Source organism: Amborella trichopoda, chromosome 11, assembly GCF_054954075.1.
Source record: "Amborella trichopoda isolate Santa Cruz 75 chromosome 11, AtrichopodaSantaCruz75HAP2 v2.0, whole genome shotgun sequence".
NCBI lineage: Eukaryota > Viridiplantae > Streptophyta > Magnoliopsida > Amborellales > Amborellaceae > Amborella > Amborella trichopoda.
Window position 1 is genome coordinate 45,202,403 of NC_142346.1, and position 21,724 is coordinate 45,224,126.

Below are 21,724 nucleotides of genomic sequence, written 5' to 3' on the forward strand. Positions count from 1 at the left end.
GTCATTATAATCATTGAATTGTCCAATTCAGATAAGGAACTAGTTAGCTGCCGGGTGATTCCCGATCATCAGACAAGAAACTATTTCGGTACCCATTGATTCCCGATCTCGATAATATTTTCTTGAATAGTAGGTTTGACCAAGACCCTGACTGTGTTTAGAAAACATAGTCAAACCACATTAGAAAATTCTAAGGTGGTCAAATCAGGTGCTAAAATCTTGAGAGGGGTCAAATAAACAATAACAAAGTGAATACTTTAATAAAATTATTTCACCATAAGTACTTTTGTTGAGTATTTTTGCAAAAGAAACCTTGGATGCTCTTGTAGAGTGTTCACAATCTAGAACAATTTGGGGTATTATTTTGATATAATTTGATGCATAACACAACGTGACGCAAAATTAACTAAGTTCATAATTTTGGATTATGCATCTAAGAAAAGGTATTTCAATGAGAAAAGCACATATTGTGGGTTGGAGTATGGAACAAATGGGCATGGACTTTTATTTTGGCTCAAACTACTTAAGTCGAGGTAAAAAAGTAAACATGTTCCAATTTCCTGTGCAAACAAAAAAAGTCTGATAAAGAGAACATATTCTAGGTATGAAACCTAGAATGAGCAAGGCATTTATGTAATTCTTCTTAGGCTACTTAGTGATGAAATTATGAAAACACCAATACCCGTACAATATTCTAAATCCAAAATAGGACTATTTTAGATATTTTAACAAAATAGTTGAAAAGATATTTGAGTGAAATGATATTTACATATTTAATATGCATAAGGTGCCAAACTCAAACAAAGTAAGAGGCAATTCCAAATCATGTTGGAAGATGCACTTCCCTTGCCATAGGCCTTTGCAATAATCTAGAAATCTACTTTCACCCAACTATAAAATTTAAAGCTCAAAAAATGGTGTGGATAGAGGAGATTTACAAATATTTAAAAATTTTGAAAATGGGTGGTCCATATAATGCATTATTTTCATTACTTGAAATTATTATTTTTATATCCTTACATCTTGTTGTGCGCAGAAGCTCTAAAACCGATGGGTTGATTTTTGACAGATAAAGTACGAGAAATAAAACATGAAACACATTAAAAAACCATCAATCTATTTCCTTTAGGAAACTTATGAATGGCTCTGGTTTGGATATTGAATAGACATTAGAAAAACGAAAAAGTGAAACTCGAGCATAAAACAAAAAATGTACATAACTTCTTTAAAATACAAAATACCTAATATGATTTTTCAGTAAATCCACTCCAAATTTTTGTAAGGTAAGTTGTACAAGACCGTTGTTAGATAATGTCAGATTTTCTAACATATTAATCTCATCCCTTTATGGAAGTAGCGTTCCCATGCCCTTATTTCTAGGTTGGGGGTCCAGCTCAATTTTCTTTGGTCAGGAGCTCAACGTCACGCTTTTAAATGTCCTGCTTTTGTAAAGTTATTGTGTGTGCATGTTTGTGGGAATGATTTCATGCAACGATTTTACAATAATATAATGAAAACGATTTCAAAAATTATGTTAGGACCATTTATTTGACTCCAAATTTTAAATATATATTTTTCATTCTAATAAACAATTATAAAAAAATAAAATTCAAAAACACAACCTAAAAAGTATTTTTTACCCAATTAATATTGGTTGTACATTTTAGTGAGATACTTAGATGTAGTCCTTAGAAGGACTTTCTTCTTTTTTTAACTTATTGATACATTTATTATCGTTAGATTAACTATAATTGATTTTAAATTCAAAGGCCTAAATTTTAAAATTCACAAAGTGGATGATCTAGATTCATTGTTGAAGATGGCTCATTTTGACAATATAAAGTGTAAATTGAACTTTATTTTTTGGGATTAATTATTGGGATGAAGGGAGTCTGTGTACAAATTTTGGGGTTATACAAATGCCACAAACGTAGTTTTCTAAAAGTACAATATAAAAAATAATTTTACATTCACAAAGGCCTATATTTTGAAATTCGCTAAGTTGATGCTCTCGATTCATTGTTGGGAAGTGTTTTTGTCATATCTAGTGTGTAAATTATATTATATTTTTTGAAATTCATTATTTGAATGAAGAGAGCATGTGTACAAAATTTAGAATTTTGAAATTAATGCATTTGATCAGTCAACTCAGCCCATTTTGGTGAATTTGAAGATTATCAGACAAAGAAACTCTTGCCATCATATTTCGGTCCATTCAATGGACCACTTCACAAAAAAAAAGGTAAAGCTTATGAGATCGTATAATTGAGATTTCCTCTTACAATCCAAAAGTAATGAGAAGAAAGATTTCCTTAGAGCTTTCATTCCGGTCTATCTACCATAGTAAAGAACCGCCACTTCCTTTTACTTTATTCATATATAAAAAAAAAAAAACCTCTAAAAATAGGATCAATCTCCCCCATTCTCAAAAAAAAAGGGGGCTTTCCAATACTTTTTCACCTCTTGAAGCTTCAGTATTTTATATAGAATCATCAAAACACCTATATAAAATATTCTTCAAGATTGAACGGGAAACTTTACTTTATCCACTAACCAAATTTTGAAAGTCTTTATCATTAATTAGTTTTTTTATGGACTTGTCGTCTCCCCCAAAATTAATTCATCCATTCCCATAGAAATAAAATGATGACAAAGAATATCACCTACATCGAACTTACCTATTGTTGTATGGGGAAGCTCTAAACTTGGGGGGTTGATTCTTGGAAAATAAAGAACAATAAAAAAAGTAGAACTAGCAATAAGCCATCAACAAGCAAAAAAAATAAAGCATGAAATAAGTAAGCGCAAGCTTTTTATGCTTCCCCTACAGCATGAAACTTATATACTTCCTCTTATCCAACCATCCATTCTGAATGAATGCTTTCCCTACAGTATAAAACTTAAATACTTCCTCTTATCCAACCATCCATTCTGAATGGAGGGCTAAGATTGCCCCAATCACAATGTCACATCTCTACACTATTCTATTTTTAATGTTTTTTTCTATAAACTATTTTGACACCAAATTTTGGACTTTCAATCCTCTATGAAACTCACACTAGTGAAAATATAAAAAAAATATTTTCAATAAAATAAAATGACTAAAATACCAGTGAAAATTTTATGGGGTATTTTGGTTATTATATTTTATCAAAAAATTATTCTTAATATTTTGTATAGGTGCACCCTAATGAGAAGATGACACGTACCAAATTTTATATTCATACAATTTGTATAGAAAAAACTAAAAATAAAGTACTTTGAGACCTCGGATCTAAGATCAAACCGTGAGTGGCTCTCTTGATCAAAATTGGACGGCTGGATGGTACGGAAAACATAGATCTTCTATGCTATAGGGGAAGTATAGAAACATTTTTCAATAAATAATACAAAAAAAATACCGATGTTCTACGTAGTTCGTCACATATGTGACTGCATCTATGGGCGAAGATGATCAACAACTTTCTTTAATCAATGAAAAAAATATTATAAGATGACTCTTACTTGATAGAACCAAAGACAAATACAATCTCTCACAAAGCCTTTTTCTCTCTATAGAACCCAAATACTATCGATCAACCCCGTAAGCCATTCTCACTCATGATAATGTTTATTTCTGGATGAAAGAAGTAAATCCAAAAGAGCCTTTGTGGCCCCTAACTTATCTTCCTATTTAACGCGACAAAACTAATTCCATGAACTCCTTCACGCGCACACACACACATGCATTATATATATATATATATATATATATATATATATATATATATATATATATATATATATATGTATGTGTGTGTGTGTGTGTGTGTGGATGAAGTTTCTACAAGTCCTAGGCTTTATGAGAACAAAATAAAGCCTCACTTCTAATCCTCATTTGCAAAGCATTTTTTACAACAGAAATCTCCATGATGGTTCTAAAATCAATTTTCAACACCGACAATAAAGTAAAACTAAAAAAATGGTACATATTTTGTGAATCTATAAACATTTTTTTTTGGCGAAATGGACAATCTCGATAATTTGTTACAATATACACTATTTTTAGAGCTTGAAATCACAATTTTTTCACAACTATAATGTTCCAAGCTGAGATGATCACTACAAATATTTTCTAGTTCTTGAATTGCAATTTTCGATGAGTTATAAGGTAGGGCTTTACCTATCAAAATAGGGCTGCCCTACCAAACCTTTTTTCTATGTAGAGTATTTTGATAAATTTGCCAATATATTCGTGTGATTCTAGACTTGGACCCAAACCAGGTTAGGTCTGGGTCAAAGTTTTAGATCGATGGGTTGGACCCGGATCCAAAAACCTTGACCCTTGTTGGTTTCGGGTTGGGTGGGTCTGGGTCTGGGTCCAGGTCGACCCGACACACCCATTGCCACCCCTAATCTTCATCTCCAATTCATCATTTTGTCATCCCCATCATCAGATATTCATTGGATGAGAATTAGTCATGCATGTCTTCATGGTTTCTTAAAAAAAGCGAGTCTCCCAACAAATTGCCTCTTTCGACATGATTCATAAAACTCATGTTAACTTCACATAATTCCACCTAAATCACTTTTCGATGTGGCTAAGCTTATCTTGAGAAGTTTTCACCCACTCATCATGCATGTTTTGAAGTTCCTTTTGACAAAACAACCGATAACCTACACTTCTCTAGCGATTCAAGGTCTTGATGATGATTAATTACTCTTGAAAAATCAAATCATCCAAGACAGACAAAGCCTTGTAACACTGAATCTTCCATTTAATTTGAAAATTTCAAATTGTCTGCAAATTCTTCACTTAGCCCCACAAATAATCCCCCACAAAAGGTAAGATTACATACATCACCTCCAATAATCATAAATGGAATTCTAATGCTTCTTCATCCCAAATTTATTCAACTTATTATAGCAATCTAAATCCATTGTCGGAAAAATCAACGCAAACAAACTAACCAAAGATGAATTGGGGTACAACCTTTCTTTTCCATTGGGTAATACTGACATGGTAGGAATCAGGCTTGGGTCATGACAGTAGAGGCTGGGTTTGCATAGCACAATGTCTCAAGTTCAATTCTTATAAAACCTAATTCAAAAAAAAAAAAAAAACATTGACTTGATTGGAAATTTGAAATGGGGTTAAGGCATCGGTGGTTAGGGAGCTTATGCCTCAACATAACGTCCTACCCTCCATTCGCACAATTAACATATCCAAAAAAAAAAGAAAAAGAAAAAGGAAAAGAAAAATAAAACCAACTTGTTTGCCAAGAAGAAGTCCGCTAACAGAAACTCTATTACCATGGCATGAATAAATAAGGCAGGCCCCAACAAACATGAAACTGCACTCTAGATCAACCAAAGGAAATCAATATATGTATCCTCTTTCACAAGCACAAAGCACAAATGTAATAGAGTAGAGCTCTTGTAATTTATTCAATGGTTTTTCTTCAATAAAATGCATGTCTTGTTATTAAATTTTGTGGTTTAACATTAAACCCACAAATGCACTTGCTCTGTATTCCAAAGAACTAAACATTCCTAGTATACCCCATGCTAAAACCAATCTTATATGCGACCCATTCCACACGTAAAGCACCTTAAACCTTCTAAATATGGATTTTTCCTCATCTAGAAAACCACATGTAAGATTTACAATTCAACTTATCTTGATCTTTAATTGATTACAATTGTATCTAATTCATCATTATCGTCAAAGCTTTTTTTCAATTAATTGGAGTCAGCTACGCGAATGTTGATCCTTTATTCTACTCTATTAACGACTATACCCTCTATACCCTCAAAGAGGCCATAAGTCCTCATATATTTTCTCACTACTTTCAATCATGTCTTTTTGGGCCTACCCATGCCCCTCTTTTAGCCTTCCATTTGAACTAACTCATGCCTCTGAAAAGGTATTATATTGGCTTTGCACTACACAATGCCAACCCATCTAAGTCTACTCTCTCTAATCTTATCATTTATTGGTGCCACACCTAAATTTTCTTGATAATCCTGCTTAATTAGGAGCCTAAATTTAAATAGACCACAATGGATTAAGATAGAGAAGGAAAATCTTTATACTTACCCAACTAAAGAACAATGGAGACAGAAGGGACCTACATACTACCCTTACAAGATGGACTGATTTCCCACATTTTCAAGTTCCATTATCCTCTTACTAAATTTATTTTTGCTATTTCCATTATATTTTCCAAAAACAATTTCATTCCCACTGTAAGTAGGATTGGGATTGCAAACATAAAATACCCCATTTATTTCTTTCATGATATTATCCTTCATGATATTATGAAATGTGGATGCCCTTAATTATTCTTTTCTTAGATTAAAGTTTAATCTCCAGGTCTTCTATGGTTTTGCTTCCGACAATTAATTTTTTCATATAAATGAACTCACACAGATGCTTTGATTAGTATTTGTGATTAAAAATAATCAACAAGTTGTTGGGATATAGATATCTCGGGTTTATATTGATATGCATCATTATGGATGTATATGTATATATCTCTTGATAAGGTTAGGTATCTAGAAGATAGACATTGAATTACTTAGTCATCAAGTTATCATACCATATTTATCTCATGTAATTATGTGATTGTCCTTTATATATAGATATCCTTATTGAGTTACACATTCATCCAAAATAGTAAATATGTAGCTAGTTGGTCTTTGGATCCGTGGACGTTAGGCTTCGGCTTGAACCATATAAATGTTGTGTTCTCTCCATTCTATATTCTATATTTCCACAAATTCTAACATGGTATCAAAGCAATAGACTCATCGACTCATATTTGAGCTCGCTCTCTCCATTCTCTATTCTATGCTCCCACAAATTCTAACATGGTGTCAGAGCAATAGACTTCTCGTCTAAGATTTGAGCTCGCTAACCTCTGACTCCAACTCCTCGGCTTAGATCTGAGCTCGTTGACCTCAAACTCCTCGGCTCAAATCTGAGCTCCCCAACCTCAGATCCGAGGTCGGGAAATTTCAGTACCCTCTAGCTTTACTGTTGGCTCAGATTCGTGCCCATTGTATTTTTTCTCTCGCTGTAACCTCTTTGCCCTAGCCACTTACTATCTATTTTCCAGCCATGTTTTACCCTCTTTGATGTCACCTACCTCTCTCTCTAACTGTTTCAAACAAGCACCGTCTTTTCTATTTTCTCTCATGTCCATCTCTTTTTCAAGCAACCTTTCTCTTTCCCACGCAACCTTTCTCTTTCCCATTTTCTCTCTCCTCGCGAACCCGGATTTTTTATCAGAGAACACAAGCATATCAGCTGCATCGTCTTTATCCTCTTCTGCAGGCTTTTCTTGATCCATCAATTGATGGAGAATATGGGTCATCCTCAAGAAAAGAGAGTAAATTGTGTCTCTTATGCTCTTCAAAGCTATTCACAATAGAGCCTTAACTGTGGGCATCCGCTCGCCTTGCCTCCTCCAAAACTCCCTGCACCAGTGCGTTGTGCGCAACACAAAGTCCTTTCTTCCCCTCACAAATATGTCACATCCCCCTTGTTGCTCTTGGGGCCTACATCTGCCGTCCAATTGCGCACAGAGAAGATGAAGAGAGGATAAAATCTAGAGAGAGAGAGTCTCCGTGTTTTCAAACAAATCCCTGCTTTTCATTTGGTGGTCCATAGGGACCATATCAAAACTCTTCGTTTATGCTTGGTCTTGAAAAACAAATATCGTTCTCTGATGGTGATCAAAGAGAAATTCGTGCCTATACCTGGTCTTGAGAAATATACGTGCATATCCATTAGTATATGGTTTTGATGGTGATCAAAGAGCATAGCTCCGTGTCATTGTTACTATATCTTCTCTTTGCGAGAAAGTGACTATCTTAACAACAAAGACAATGCCTAAGAAGTTGGTACTTATAGGCTCTGATGGTCAAAAGTACGCCTATCTTCTATAGGCCCGAGAAAACCTTCGTCTTGATGCAAGAATTATGCAGTTATTACAAGCTATTAATGGGTTTTTGTTATCGGATAGTGTGTGTTATTACGTGCACGGGTTTGGTGCCAAAGTCTCTTCGTTTTGGTTCCAGTTTCAATTTGATGATCGAATTTTGATCAAGTTTTCCGTTATTTGATCCTATTTAATGATGGAGTTTTCTGTTGTTCCGTCCTATGGAGTTTTCCGTTCCTCCATCCTGTGTGATGATAGTTGAGTTTTTCGTTACTCGATCCCGAATGTTATGAAGAAGAGAGAAAGAAAGATAATTTTTTTTTTAGAGAGAGAAAGCCTCTAGAAAGAAAAGAAGCCTCTAACGAGAGAAATCTTCAGAGAAAAAAGTAGAGAACCCAAGAAAGGTTGTTTCTTGAAAGACCATGGTAACCTGTGAAATTTATCATGGATTTGATCACTACTCGTTTTTTTAGCAACTCAGTAATGTTCACCAGTCGCTTTGTATCAAAACATCTTGAGTTTGAGGGGGAGTGTTGGGATATGGATATTTCAGGTTTATATTGATATACATCATTATGGATGTATATGTATATATCTTTTGATAAGGTTAGGTATCTAAAAATAGACACCAAGTTACTTAGTGATCAAGTTATCATACCAGATTTATCACATGTAATTGTGTGTTTGTCCTCTATATATAGAGGTCATTATTGATGTAAACAATCATCTAAAATAGTAAATATGCAGCCATCTAGGCTTTGGATCCGTAGACGTTAAGCTTTGACTTTAACCTCGTAAATGTTGTGTTCTCTCCGTTCTCTATTCTATGCTTCCACGAATTCTAATACAAGCTGCTTAGGAACCGTCCGAGTTAGATAGGAATTGGAGAGTTAATGAGTTTGAGACCCTCCTAAAATCACACTCTAATGCATTATCGTTTATTGATAACTTTTTCTCCCATATTTGTCTTTTTTTTTTTCTTTATTAAAAAATTCCCCATTTAAACGCCTTTCAGATTTTCACAATCCTCTCTAGCCTTGTTTATTATGCAAACATATCAAAACATATTATGGCGAGATTTTTTCATCAAAATCTCACTATTTTTTACCTACAAAGCCCCTCTGCCTTCTTTTTTTTTTTCATCATTTTGTCCATCAAATTATTTGAAATTTATTACAAAATGATTATTTGGAGTATTCCAAGAGATCCGGATCACAATTTGTTGGATCACATTAACTGTCCAAAGAAATTTAGATTCATTTGGGCATTGTTGCATATCCGAGCTTATTATGTGGATTTCTGTAGTTTAGTCCACAATTTTGCTAGGGATCTCTTACTAGAAGCGGTAATCTAAAAACTTTTTCAATAAATTTTATATTTTTTTTCCAGAATTTATTTACTCTATCTTTTATGCTTGTTAGTTTCTTTGCTGCATGATATTTTTTAGGGTGATCATTGCAAAAATTTTCAAAAGCTTTTCTATAAGTAATTATTTGATATTTTTCAAATATAGAAGTTTCATCTATAGTTATGGGATGGCATTGGCTGAGATGACTTTGAGCAATCATGTCATTCTTTGTTGTACTACGTTGTATATTTCAACTTATTTACTTGTATTGTTTCTTCTTCTTTTTTTTTTGATATTATAGATGTTATTACTGTGATTTATTGCAATTTTTTTTATTATAAAATCATTGATTACATTAAGAAGTGAACATGTCTCTCAATATCTCCGTTTTTTTTTATAATTTCATCAAAATATATAATTTATTCATCAAATTTTTTTTTTCAAACTCACATTTTAATTTTTATTTTTCTTCCAACTTTTCAAACTTTTACATAGTTGATATGGCTAAAGAGGTCACATCCATCCAATTTGGTACAATTCATTGAGCATAACAGAAAACCGGTTGGTGCCCCGTTCACCCCTCCAGCCTGCTTTTCAAATCATCGATTAATGTTTCTAACATCATATCTCCAAACACTATAGAATTAGGGTTTGTGTGTTGACAAGATGAATCGTTTACTTGAAATTTAAGTGGGCTGCCCCCTCCAAGGAAGTAAGCAATAAGGGGAAAGTGAGAGAATAAATGGAAGTATATGGTGGCTAACTATGTACTAGGTTCTTCTAATAGTAGTAAGTGTTTGTAGGAGAACTGTAAATTGGGTTTTGCTAAATTTGTCCATGGTTTTTTTAGTGGATTCTTGTTTTGATTGACATTGCATAAATATCACTTTGGGTGCATTTGATTGAGCAATTTTTGGCGTAGCTTCAATGGATGGTTACAATCTCTTGGTTGAGGTTGTCACCAAAACCCCATCTTGGGTGCACGTTTGAGGGACTTTATTGAGCAAATTGTGCCCTAGTTCTTTAGGATAGAGACCTTGGCTTTGATAGGGATTGTCCCACTTGGTGTCACATATGAGAGGACTTTTTGGAGCAAAGTTCGTCAAGGTATATACTACATTACACCTACCTCCTTGAAGAGAGAGAAAAAATGGTGGGGTGTTGAGAAACCACCTGCTCAATTCTGAGGGAGAGAGAATGTGATGTCCATCTCAATGGCATGGAAGAGAGAGAAGTTTTAGAGAGAGAGAGAGAGAGTTTTGAACTTTTTATTGGGACTAATGGAGAGGAAAGAGTGTAGTCTATTGAGGGAAGAGCATGTGTTGTCCATTTCCATGGCTCTAATGGCGAGAGAGAGTGAGGCCCATGTTCATGTAAGAGAGAAAACGTGTGCTTTCTCACTAGGTCGGCAGGGGCAGAGGAGAGAGAATGTGATGGTCAATCTCATGGAGGAGAGCGTATGAGTCCTACATTGAGGATTGAGCATTTGCTGCCAATTTTGGGTGGGCAGGGGCCAAGGGAATGTGATGTCCACCTCAAAGTTTTCATGGAGAAGAGAGAGAATGTAAAGCTCACCTATAGGAATGGCAGGGGAGATTTAGGACTGCATGGGATAAAAGGAGAAAGATTGTAGAGAGAGATGTGGAACTCATCAGGGCGGGCTGGCAGCCCTAGCCCGAGCCAGTTCCCATGAGGGCTGGCTCAAGCCCGGCTCTATTCCGGAGGGGGTGGGATGAGAGCGGCCGAGCTGGGCAGGGCCAGGTAAAAAAAATTAAAGGAAAACAAAACTAAAGAAGATGAAAAAAATAAGGGCCGGGCCGATCCTGTCTTGGCCTTGCCTAGGTCCCGGTCCGCGGGCAACATTTTGTGGCAAAAACTTTAATTTTTTTAGAGCTGGGCCAAGGCAGAAAAATTTAAAGGAAACAGCAAAAAAGATGAAAAACAAATAAGGACATGGCCGGCCTAAGTCTAGCCTAGGCCTGGCTCTCATGCTACATTTTGGCCAAAGCCCTAATTTTTTAAGGCCGGGCCTGAGCCGATAAAGTTAAAGGAAAACAAAGTAAAAAAGATGAAAAAATAAATGAAAAAAAAGGGCTAGATTGGGTCAAGCCTGGCCCTCAGCGACATTTTGTAGCTAAAACCCTAATTTTTTTGAGCTTGGCCGGGCCACCCGGTCCATTTCCACCCCAAATCTACTGCCTAAGAGATGTATCTACTGCCTTAGAGGAGAGGAGAGGAGAATGTGAAGTTTTTTTCAGTGTCAATGATGGTGTGTGAGAGAGAGAGTTGTGAAGCTCATCCAAGGGCTAAAACGGAGGAGAGAGAATGAGGAGCACAGATAGGAGGAGAGAGAAAGAGAAGTTAATCCTAGTGTCAGTGATGGTGACTCATCTTTGCACATCCAACTTTGGAACTATTGCTTTTTGATCTTCCATAAAAGAGTGGGACACTGCCCTTCCTCTTTTTTTCTTTTCCATTATCATTCTAAACCATACCAACAAATCCTGCACGTGATTTTGTGAGGGAACACCTCGGCGCCAACCCTCTTGTTGTGGTCATCAATTGGACCACAATAAATGTTCACTATTACATCGAATGATGTATTTTTTATTTAAATGACCTGAGCTCCGATTTGGACCCCAAGAAATCTCGAATGTAAGTGATTATTTTTAAGTTATGGTTCGTATAATGCCCAGATTTTAAACAATCAAAATAAGACGCACTTTCAAATAGTGTCAAATAATGTTGTTTTGAACTAGGATTCTTTGTAATAATGTTAAAATTTATTTTCATGTCTAGTTATAAAATTTAAAGCTTAAAAAATAATATAGATTGAGTAGATATGTGAACACTTGAAAATTGACTGTCCAGATAATGCATTACAAAATAAACTATTTTTAAGACTAGAAATCCATTTTTTTTCATATATCCATATATCTTGAGCTCGAGGTGATGGATTCGAAGAATTTTAAGCATCGAAAACCTCTTTCAGTAAACTTTTGAGGTGCACCTTTGATTCTTTAGGGCCTCTCCTTTATATAAACCTTTTCCTCATTTTTATAGGGAAACAACATTACCTATCGTACTTCACTATTTTTTTTAGCACGCTTCCTCAAAAGATATCGTCTGTCTTTCTCTCTCTTTAACACACACAAACATTGGTAGAGTCCCTATTCCACGTACATGCAAAGACCTTGGTGGAGTCTCGCTCTCTCTATCCCTCTCGCTCTCTCAAAAGATATTGATAGTCCCTCTCTCTCTTTCCCTCATTGGTAATCTCTCCCTCACACACACAAACGACAATGGGAGAATCTCTCACACACACAAAAGACATTGGTAGAATGTCTTCCTCCCTCTTTCCCACACACAAAAGGCATTGGTAGAGTCTCTCCCTCTCTCACACACACAAAATACATCGGTACTCTCTCTCTCTCTCACTCACTCTCACTAACATAAAATACATTGGTAGAGTCTCACACACACAAATTGCATTGGTAGACTCTCTTACTCTCTCTTTAACACACACAAAAGACATTGGTAGAGACCCTCTCTCTCTTTCTCTCTCATACATGCATGTGCCCTCAAACACTCACGACTTTCGTAGAGTCTCTCTCCTCCCTTCTCTCTCTGACACACAATACATTGGTAGTCTTTCTCTCACACACACACAAGACATTGATAATCTCTCTCTCTCTCTCTCTCTCTCTCTCCCTAGGGGGTTGGTTTTGGACCACATGAAATGAATAGCAGAGAGATTCCATCTAATCTTAAATTTTTAGGGCTTTAAAATGTCATGAGTGTTGTTGCAAAGCTTAAGAGAGGCCCCTATATTTTATGAAGAGTGAAGGTTCCTATAGTATAAGTAGGGATGAAAATTTGAAAAGACATCCTTTGGCGCATCCAACAGCATTGTGAGCTGCCAAAAAGCAAAAGGTGATAGCCGCCATCACCACCACCACCACCACCACCACCATGCTCCTCAAAGAGGTCCCCTTAGTGGCTACAGTTCTACTTACTCACCCTTTTTATCTCTCTAAATGTTTCTCACTCTAAAACCAGCATTCATAAATTCAAAGCACCATTCCACTCCTCTCTCCCCCTTTCTCTCTCCCAGATAATTCACTCTTCTCTATCTCTATCCATCTCTCGTTCTTTCTCTGGAGATTTTGTCGAAAAGAAGAAAACCCATCTCTTGAATCCGTTGCTAGTGCTAAAGAAACCATGAAAGCAGCTTCAATTGAAGAAGATATTGGAAGGAGCCAAGACCTTGATCACAGAGCTATCATGAATGGTGGTTTTGAAAACCACCATCTTGGACCGAAAACCAGAGAGACAGAACTCAGACTTGGTTTATCAGGCTCTGGTCTTGAGACTCTGGAGAATGAGAAGAAAGAAGATAGGTGGTTTCTTGGACAAAGCTGTTTTCTTCAAAATCAGTGGAATGGTGGAGTCGGGTATGGTGTGCGTGCAAAGAGGGTTTTCTCAGACGCCATGATAGGAGCTCAAGAAGCCAGAGAGGTTTATGGAAATGGGTGGAATCTTGGTTTCATGGGTGCAGGTGAAGCGGGTAGAAACATGGTGATTAATAACATCAGGAAACCAACTGGTTTCTCTTTGAATGAGACTGTGAAAGATGGAATCTCTGATGAAAAACAAAAGGTGCCGTTTGAGAAGAATCGGAAGGCTGAGGCTCATTCTCCACCTGATACAAGGTTAGTTTTCCTAGAGAGAGAGAGAGAGGTTTATTGCTTTATTACATGATGAGAGAGAGAAGAGAGATTTCTTGCCTACTCTCCTGATGAGAAAAGAGAGAGAGATGGAGAGAGAGGTTTATTGCCTTATTCTCACGACGAGCGAGAGAAAAAAACTGAACTTTTAAGAGTGAAAGTATTGTTTTATTCTCATGATGAGAGAGAAAGAGAGGCTGACATTTTTGGATTCATGGTTCTTTAAGCTGAGATAGGAAACCATTACTATTGGTTTTGGAGTACGTTCCCTTCAAATTTAAGGAAAAGTAATTCAATTTGAAAGGGTCATATTTCGGATTCCAAATTTAGTAAGCCAAAAGATACTAACACTACGCAATTTAAAGACAAAATTTTGACACAGTTTATAATAGTCTTTGATTCAACACCAATTTCTGGTTAGTTTTTCCTTTTATTTCCTTTGATGGGAGAGAGAGAGGGAAAGGGAAAGGGAAAGGGAAAGGGAAAGGAGAGACAGAGAGAGATTAGAATTCAGGTGTGCATTTTTTAAGTTATTGTTTCACTTGGTATAATTCCTTGAGCCGTAGGATTCATCATCATGGCATGGATTCGGTATCTAAGAACTAGGGCAGCACATTCCACGTTCAAAAAGTTGTACAACAAATGAACAGTATGGTACAATAACTTTACTTTTGCATGCTCTCTGCCTTCAATCTTCACATTCTGCTTGCACCAAATCAAGCCTTTTTTTTCTTTTGATTCTTATACTCTGCTTTTGTGCAAGAGAGCGAGATTTTTTTTACCGTGGATTTTCCAAATAGAAGGGTGCATGGGCTTGGGTATAGGAGAGAGAAGGAGGGAGAGGGTCTGAGTGTTTTTATATGTTTATATGAGAGGAGAGAGACCAGTAAAGAGTAGAGAGGGAGAGAGGGTGTGTTTCTGCATGTATGTGGGGAGAGACGAGGAGAGACAGATGATGAGCAGAGAGCAGTGTTTGCAAACTCGGCCCGTCCAACTCGGAGCCGGCCCTGTCAAACCCGATTTGGGCATGGGCCTATCCAATTTTGATGGTCTAGCCAAGTATTTAAAAAAATTCAAAAAAATAAAATATAAAAGTTCGAAACCTAAGGGATTCATTTGTAATATGTTTTTATGGTTCCGAAAAAGATGAGGTGTGTTGCCCTGATACGAATTCTTACATTTTCTCATCTTTTTAGAAAATTTTGAAGATATCACTGGCACAAATACTCTTTTAGAATCCATTTTTTTTGGACTACTTTTCAATTTTATTTTGATGCGCTTTGTTTGATCATGCTTTAAATATATTTTATATTTTTTTAACAGACTGGGATTTGCTCAATTAGGCCTGTGAACTGGCCGGTTTACCGGAAACTCGGACTTGGCCCTTAGCCGGCCGTTTGATTTTTCGAATACTGGTAGAGAGAGAGAGAGAGAAATAAATAGGGGAGAGACAGTGATGATGAGTAGAGAGAGAGTGAGAGAGAGAGAGAGAGAAATGTTGGATAATGAGAAATGGTGGTTTGTGATGGCAGGGCTTCTCCTGTGGTGGGTTGGCCTCCTGTGCGCACTTTTAGAAAGAACTTGACACCCCAAGCCCAAACCAAGCCTGAATTATTGACTACTGATGCGAAATCTCAACCGCCCATCAAACCCAACGAACCGTCATCGTCATCCTTGGAGGACACAATGTTTGTGAAAGTTAACATGGAGGGGATTCCCATTGGGCGGAAGATAGACCTCAAGGCCTACGACAGTTACGATTCTCTCTCTCTTGCCCTTCAGCAAATGTTCAAGCGCTTCATCGCAGGTTCTCTCTCTCTCTCTCTCTCTCTCTCTCTCTCTCTCTGGATTAGTTAATTGTAGTAGGGAAATAATGGGTAATCGTCGTTAATTTTTAGTTCCGAGCAACGGAAAGAATGAAACGAATACTGCGGCCATTGCGGATCACGTTCTTATTTACGAGGATAATGAAGGAGATCGCATGTTAGTGGGTGATGTACCATGGGAGTAAGCTTGCTCTCTCTCTCTCTCTCTCTCTCTCTTTAATGTACCATCATGCTTATTCTCTCTCTCTCATGGACCATGGGAGTAAGTCTCGTGTAAGATGGGACTAAGTTTCTCTCTCCCTCTCATATACCCAGTGATTGAGAATTCTGTTGAGTAGTTTGTACTCCAGCTGAGTTACTGGGGGTTGGGCCTTGCCAAGCCCGAGTTGTCCTGAGTTGTGTGTCCGACTTTTTACGATATTAAAACAAATTTTTAAGAAAATATCAAAATCCTAAAAAATTAATAATTTCTTTGGGACTGTTCTGCTTTTTTGGAAGAGATCATAAAGTATTTTAGCTGTAAATACTTATTTTTATATTTTTTCATTTTTTTTGAATTATTTAAAAAGAAAACCCAATCATAAACATTATTTTCAAGTATTTTGCTTAATCTTACATTAAACATATATTTCTTTTCTTTTTTAAATTTTATTTTTTTTGCTTTTTTTCTAGTGCAGTACTCGGTAATAGACTTACTCAGACTCAACTCGAGTAATTGGCTCGGACCAAGACCAATTAGTCTGTCCGAGTCGCACGTGCTAACACTGCATATACCATGGCAGAAACTCTCTCTCTCTCTCTAGATTTGTACCACCGCTTAATTATAATTTACTTTGTTACAGGATGTTTGTTAGCACAGTGAAGAGGCTTAGGATCATCCAGAGCTCAGAAGCACCACCTGCACTAGGTATGAGAAAGCCCCTTTCAACTCCATACTTTTGTTAAGTTGAGGAAAATTTACATCCGTCCGGCATTTAAATATGGTAATTATTGGAAAAATTACAAATAACTCTTAATACTAGACTTTCTAAGGTAAGTTACCCCCAATTAAATTTTTTGTCTCACTTTTTACTCCAAAATATAGTTTCTTAGCAAATACCCCCAATTCAAATTTTTTTTTTTTCTAAACTATCCTCCCGTACTTTTACCCATGCCTCTCTCCTCTTTCCCGCAAAAAGTAGGTCCGACCTATTCTTAGGAAGGTCTAGCAGTGTAATGTCGGTCCAATAAATAACAGTGGCGGTGACAGTCTAGCACTGACAAAGAATGGTCAGGTAATAGGCCCATGCGGTCCGGCACTATCAAAGAGCAGTCCGACAATAGGCACATGCGGTTCGGGGACAGGCCCATGCAGTCCAGCAACAGACCCAAAGTGCGGTCCGACAATGTCAAAGAGAGGTCCGGCACTTTTATTAGTTTAACAGGGTCTAGCAATGTTAAAGAATGGTCCGGCAACCCATGTAAGTCCACATGAATGTCCGGCCAAAATTAAATTTTTGTATACGAAAAAGGGTATTTTCATCAAAAAAATGTATTTTTTTTTACTTGGGGGTATTTGCTAGAACATTTTTTTTTGGGAGAAAAAACAGTGAGAAAAAGAGTTTGGTTGGGGGGTAACTTGCATATATATAGTCTGATCTTGGCGTTTGCTATTATTTTTCCGTAATTATATGGACCTAAAATCTATCAAAATTACAAGGAGGTCCCCTGGGATCGTTACTTTCCTTGTCCTTTTTTTAAAACAATTTTACCTCTCCGTTTGATATTCTAAATATCGTATTGCCTTTTTTTTTTTGAAATATGGGAATTGGCCAAAGGTTCTAGACCTCATACCCCCTGGCTTGCATGAACATCAGGCAAGCTAAGCAATCTGAGGTAGGATACCTGGATTGAAATTCACAAGTAAGATACCTGGATTGAAATTTACCTTGGATCACTTGACTTGCACAATTTTCACGAAAGTTAAATACTATGAGGATCCAAATCTCGAACTGGTCCTACACTTAAAAAAGTAAAAAAAATAAAAAGAAATTGAAATATAAAGCGGTTTGATATTTGGAATATCATAAGAGGGGTAAAATTCAAAAAAAAAAACAAAAAACAGATGGACTCTGCGTAAAATCTGTAAAAATTTGGAGCTCTCGTGATTGCCTATTTTATTCAGGAAAATATACAAAGAGACTATTTACTCTCAATGCATGGAGGTCACAACGTCATTGACTAGATTCAAAGTTCAATAAAAAATTTCTTAAATTTTGTGTCACACCCCAAGCCATCCAATTTGACATTTTGTAGTAATTGTGACTTCCTTAAAACAAAAATAAATAGTATCATAATATACAATCTCTTTTATTTATGGCACCAACTTAATTTTTCCTTCATTTTATGGTGATCTATTGATATGACAAATCTCTAACCGTTTTTTTTTTTTTAAATTTGAAAAAAAAAAAAAAAAAGGCATTACAAGGACCTTAGAAAGGCAACAGGGCCCACCAGTGGAAGGAAGATAAGATGAGCCCACCAGTGGAAGGAAGATAATATGAATCAATCAATTAGTGCAGCTACAAGAAGCTTGGTTTTCATTCGGAAGAGCACTCACTCCCCCTCTCTCTCTCTCTCTCTCTCTCTCTCTCTCTCTCAATGCTTTAAGGTGATTCAAATTCCTTGGTTCTAGAGAAATAGACCTAAGGGAAGGTGATGTATAAAAGATGGTATTGTCATAGGTATGGTGGATCTTGTTCCCCTTACTTGAACTCTCCTTTGTAAACCTTTATTGTTCTATGAATGTGACCTATTTTGCCTACATCGTTCTAATTAGTTGTACTTCTCTTCTATTTAGAGTTGGGTGCGGTTTGTATAGAGCCTAGGCTCTAAACCATCAAATTAGAGCCTACCTTCAAATAGTGTTGAGAAATGTGGTTTCAATATTGGAAATTTTTGTGATAGCCTTAAAATACATTTTCATATTTATTTATAAAGTTTAAAGATTTAAAAATAGTGTAGATCGACATATCTATAAAAACTTGAAAATCTTGAAAATTGACGGTCCAAAAATACGTCATAAATATACTATTTCCAAAACTTGAGATCCATTTTTTTCTCATGTCCATGCATCTTGATGTCGAGATGATCAATTTGAAGATATTTCGGTATCAAAACGACCTCTTCTAGTATAATTTTTGAGGGAGGCTCAAATTTGATTGTTTAGAGCCTCGGCTTTATATAAACTTTTTTGGATCAGAGCTAATTTAAGGTGGGAATGCCATCTTTTGCCTTAAAAATTTGTCCTCGCTTCAGTTTCACTTCAAAGACACCATTATGGTCTCCTGATATAGATACAAATGTTCGAAATGGCAATTTTAAAATTATTTTTTTAGATACGACATGTTCATACATCATACAAAAAATATGAGAGTGGGAGAGATTTTAAGTGGCATTAAATTATATAATGAGATTTAAAAAAATGAAAGTAAGACCTATGTAACCTTTTGCCAGTGAATATAATATATATATTTTTTTAAATCACCTTTTTCTGCTTTGGCAAAAAGATCACTTACATAAGGTCTTATTACAATCAATAAATATTTCAAAATAAAGGCAACTTAACAATAAAATAAAACACAACCACTTGATGCCATTTATACAACTAAACACTACGCTTGAGAATAAAAATAAATTTGTATGAAATAAAAGAAGATATCAGCGATTACCTCAATCAGGTTTATTACATCCCACATCGAGTTACCAACATTCGATGGTACGAGATCAGTGGTCTAGCTTCAATCTTGAACTGAGAAAGCTAATTTCGATCAAACTGAGTAAGCACCATTAAATCTCCACAAAACCCTAACTCCAAAATAATTTAGGCTTAACCCTAATTTTCTAACCCTTAGTATCTTTAGGTTAAGAGAGAGTGAGAGAGTAGGAGGCCTAGGGTTGGGGTATCTCTATGGTATATAAGGGTATCTCTCGCACATGCATATGGTTCACCCAAGGTGGATATCTAGCTTTCCCGAACGATCTATCGATATGCATGCCGTGTGATAGATCATAGATGAGGTTTTGGCCCCCGTCTCTGTAGGCCTACCACCACACACCAGTGTCACACAGTCCCTCGGCTCACTCATCCAAGCATAAACTCCGAACTCATCAAGGGATAACCCAGAACCCTTCTCGATTTATTCTCTATGCCCAGGCACTTTGGGTTTTCCAACTGACTGGCCTAGATCGTCAAGCACAGTCCGGTATCAGCAAACATCATTTGCTTAGTATGGTCCCTGAGGGACCACACTCCCATTGAGTTTATATTCCGCTATAATAAATGTTTTCATTACACACTCATAAGGCCTTTAAAGGCCACATAAACCCAATATAGATGATCAATTTGAAGATATTTTGGCATCAAAACAACCTCTTCTAGTGCAATTTTTGAGGTAGGCTCAAATTTGATTGTTTAGAGCCTTGGCTCTATATAAACTTTTCCCTTTAAAGTTTGGCTCAGAGCTAATCTAAGGTGGGAATGCCATCTTTTACCTTCAAAATTTGTCCTCGCTTCAGTTTCACTTCAAAGACACCATTATGGTCTCCTGATATGGATACAAATGTTCGAATTGCCAATTTTAAAATTATTTTTTTAGATACGATATGTTCATCCATCATGAAAAGAAATATGAGAGTGGGGGAGATTTTAAGTGGCATTAAATTCTATAATGAGATTTAAAAAAAATTTATAAAGAAGTGTCCGAGTTTTTAAAGTGATCAACATGTCTTTGATATGTTAACAAATGTTAACAAATATTAAAAGAACATGGATATCATCTTTAATATATTGACAAATATTAAAAGAACTTGGATACCGCATGTAACTAATGCGCCTACAGCAAGTCCTTTTCTGAAAAATAAGTAAACCTTAACATTTCAGTGGCTATTGAGGGTGTTGGGAAGCATATTTGTGCCCAAAGAGCACGTATAAAGTACTCCTGTCGGAGCAAATTGTGCATACTCTCTCAAATAGAGTACTTGCTTAGAGGGATTTGTTTGATATGAAATTTTAAAAATACTTTAGAATCACAATGAGAATAATTTCGAAAAAATTGAATTTGACTTGCTTGATATCTAGATCTAAAATTTGGATGTTCGTGTTCAATCTTGTGAAAAAAAGAGAAAAACAATCCAATTTAAAGCAACATATATCAACTTTATTTTTTTATATAGTCACTAGGATTAGTAGAATAGATACCAAAATCTGGGATACAAAAAATTTTCTCTATAATATCACCAAAAATTTAATCATAGCGAAATAAGAAGGCAATATTTTAGTAATAGCTGCTATTATGAAAGCAAAAACAAATTGATCTTGGAAAATATCAGAATGTATCTTCTGCACTTTAAAGAAAAAATGAACATGTTTTGTTTATTTTCAATGAAACTTTCCATCAAAGCTCTTAGTTTAGGTAATTTAGCCAAAAAATTGAACTTTGAAACATTTCTATCTCATACAAGAACTTTGGTAGAAAAGCTAAGGTAGAATACTTACAGTCCAGGAAATGAATAGCTGAAAGAGTGGATTTGGATATATGTTATCTCGTGAGCATTTGGAGAGAACCATGATTCTATATTTGTGCTATTTGGCTGATTTTGTTTTTTGTAGAACTTGGATTTTCCTTTTTATAATAAAAAGTCTGTTGTTTTTCCCATTTGCTTTTATTATTAGGGCGTGGTTTGCATACGGTTGCAACCTTAAACAATCCAATTAAATTTGATCATAAATGTAATTTTGATGTCAAATGGCTTGAGAAACCATTTTTATCCCTAATTATCAAATTTTAAATTCTAAAACTGGTTTAAATAAAGCAGATCTATAAATATTAGAGTATGTGTATCTACATTGATATACAT

General features: G+C 35.8%; 1 protein-coding gene across 4 annotated transcripts; it reads left to right on the top strand.

Moving 5' to 3' along the window:
- The first annotated feature begins 12,901 nt into the window (after positions 1–12,901).
- LOC105421739 (auxin-responsive protein IAA16-like) lies at positions 12,902–18,629 on the top strand. Of its 4 annotated transcripts, none has more exons than XM_088850891.1 (6): positions 12,937–13,985; positions 15,533–15,807; positions 15,899–16,007; positions 16,669–16,733; positions 17,101–17,286; positions 18,284–18,629. In XM_088850891.1, exons 1-6 carry the CDS (start codon positions 13,495–13,497, stop codon positions 18,334–18,336), a joined length of 1,179 nt encoding a protein of 392 aa, XP_088707017.1. In that variant the 5' UTR covers positions 12,937–13,494; the 3' UTR covers positions 18,337–18,629. The 4 variants fall into 4 exon arrangements, with proteins under 4 accessions (XP_088707019.1, XP_088707017.1, XP_088707018.1 ...); XM_088850892.1 differs by having other exon boundaries at positions 15,899–15,983; XM_088850893.1 differs by lacking the exon at positions 17,101–17,286 and having other exon boundaries at positions 12,902–13,985.
- The last annotated feature ends 3,095 nt before the right edge of the window (positions 18,630–21,724 follow it).

Excerpts from the sequence above, each read along its gene's own strand:
- LOC105421739 (XM_088850891.1), top strand. The coding sequence starts at position 13,495 with ATGAAAGCAGCTTCAATTGAAGAAGATATTGGAAGGAGCCAAGACCTT. Across the intron at positions 13,986-15,532 it reads CATTCTCCACCTGATACAAG|GGCTTCTCCTGTGGTGGGTT; the intron begins GTTAGTTTTCCT and ends TTGTGATGGCAG. Across the intron at positions 17,287-18,283 it reads AGAATGGTCCGGCAACCCAT|GCATTACAAGGACCTTAGAA; the intron begins GTAAGTCCACAT and ends AAAAAAAAAAAG.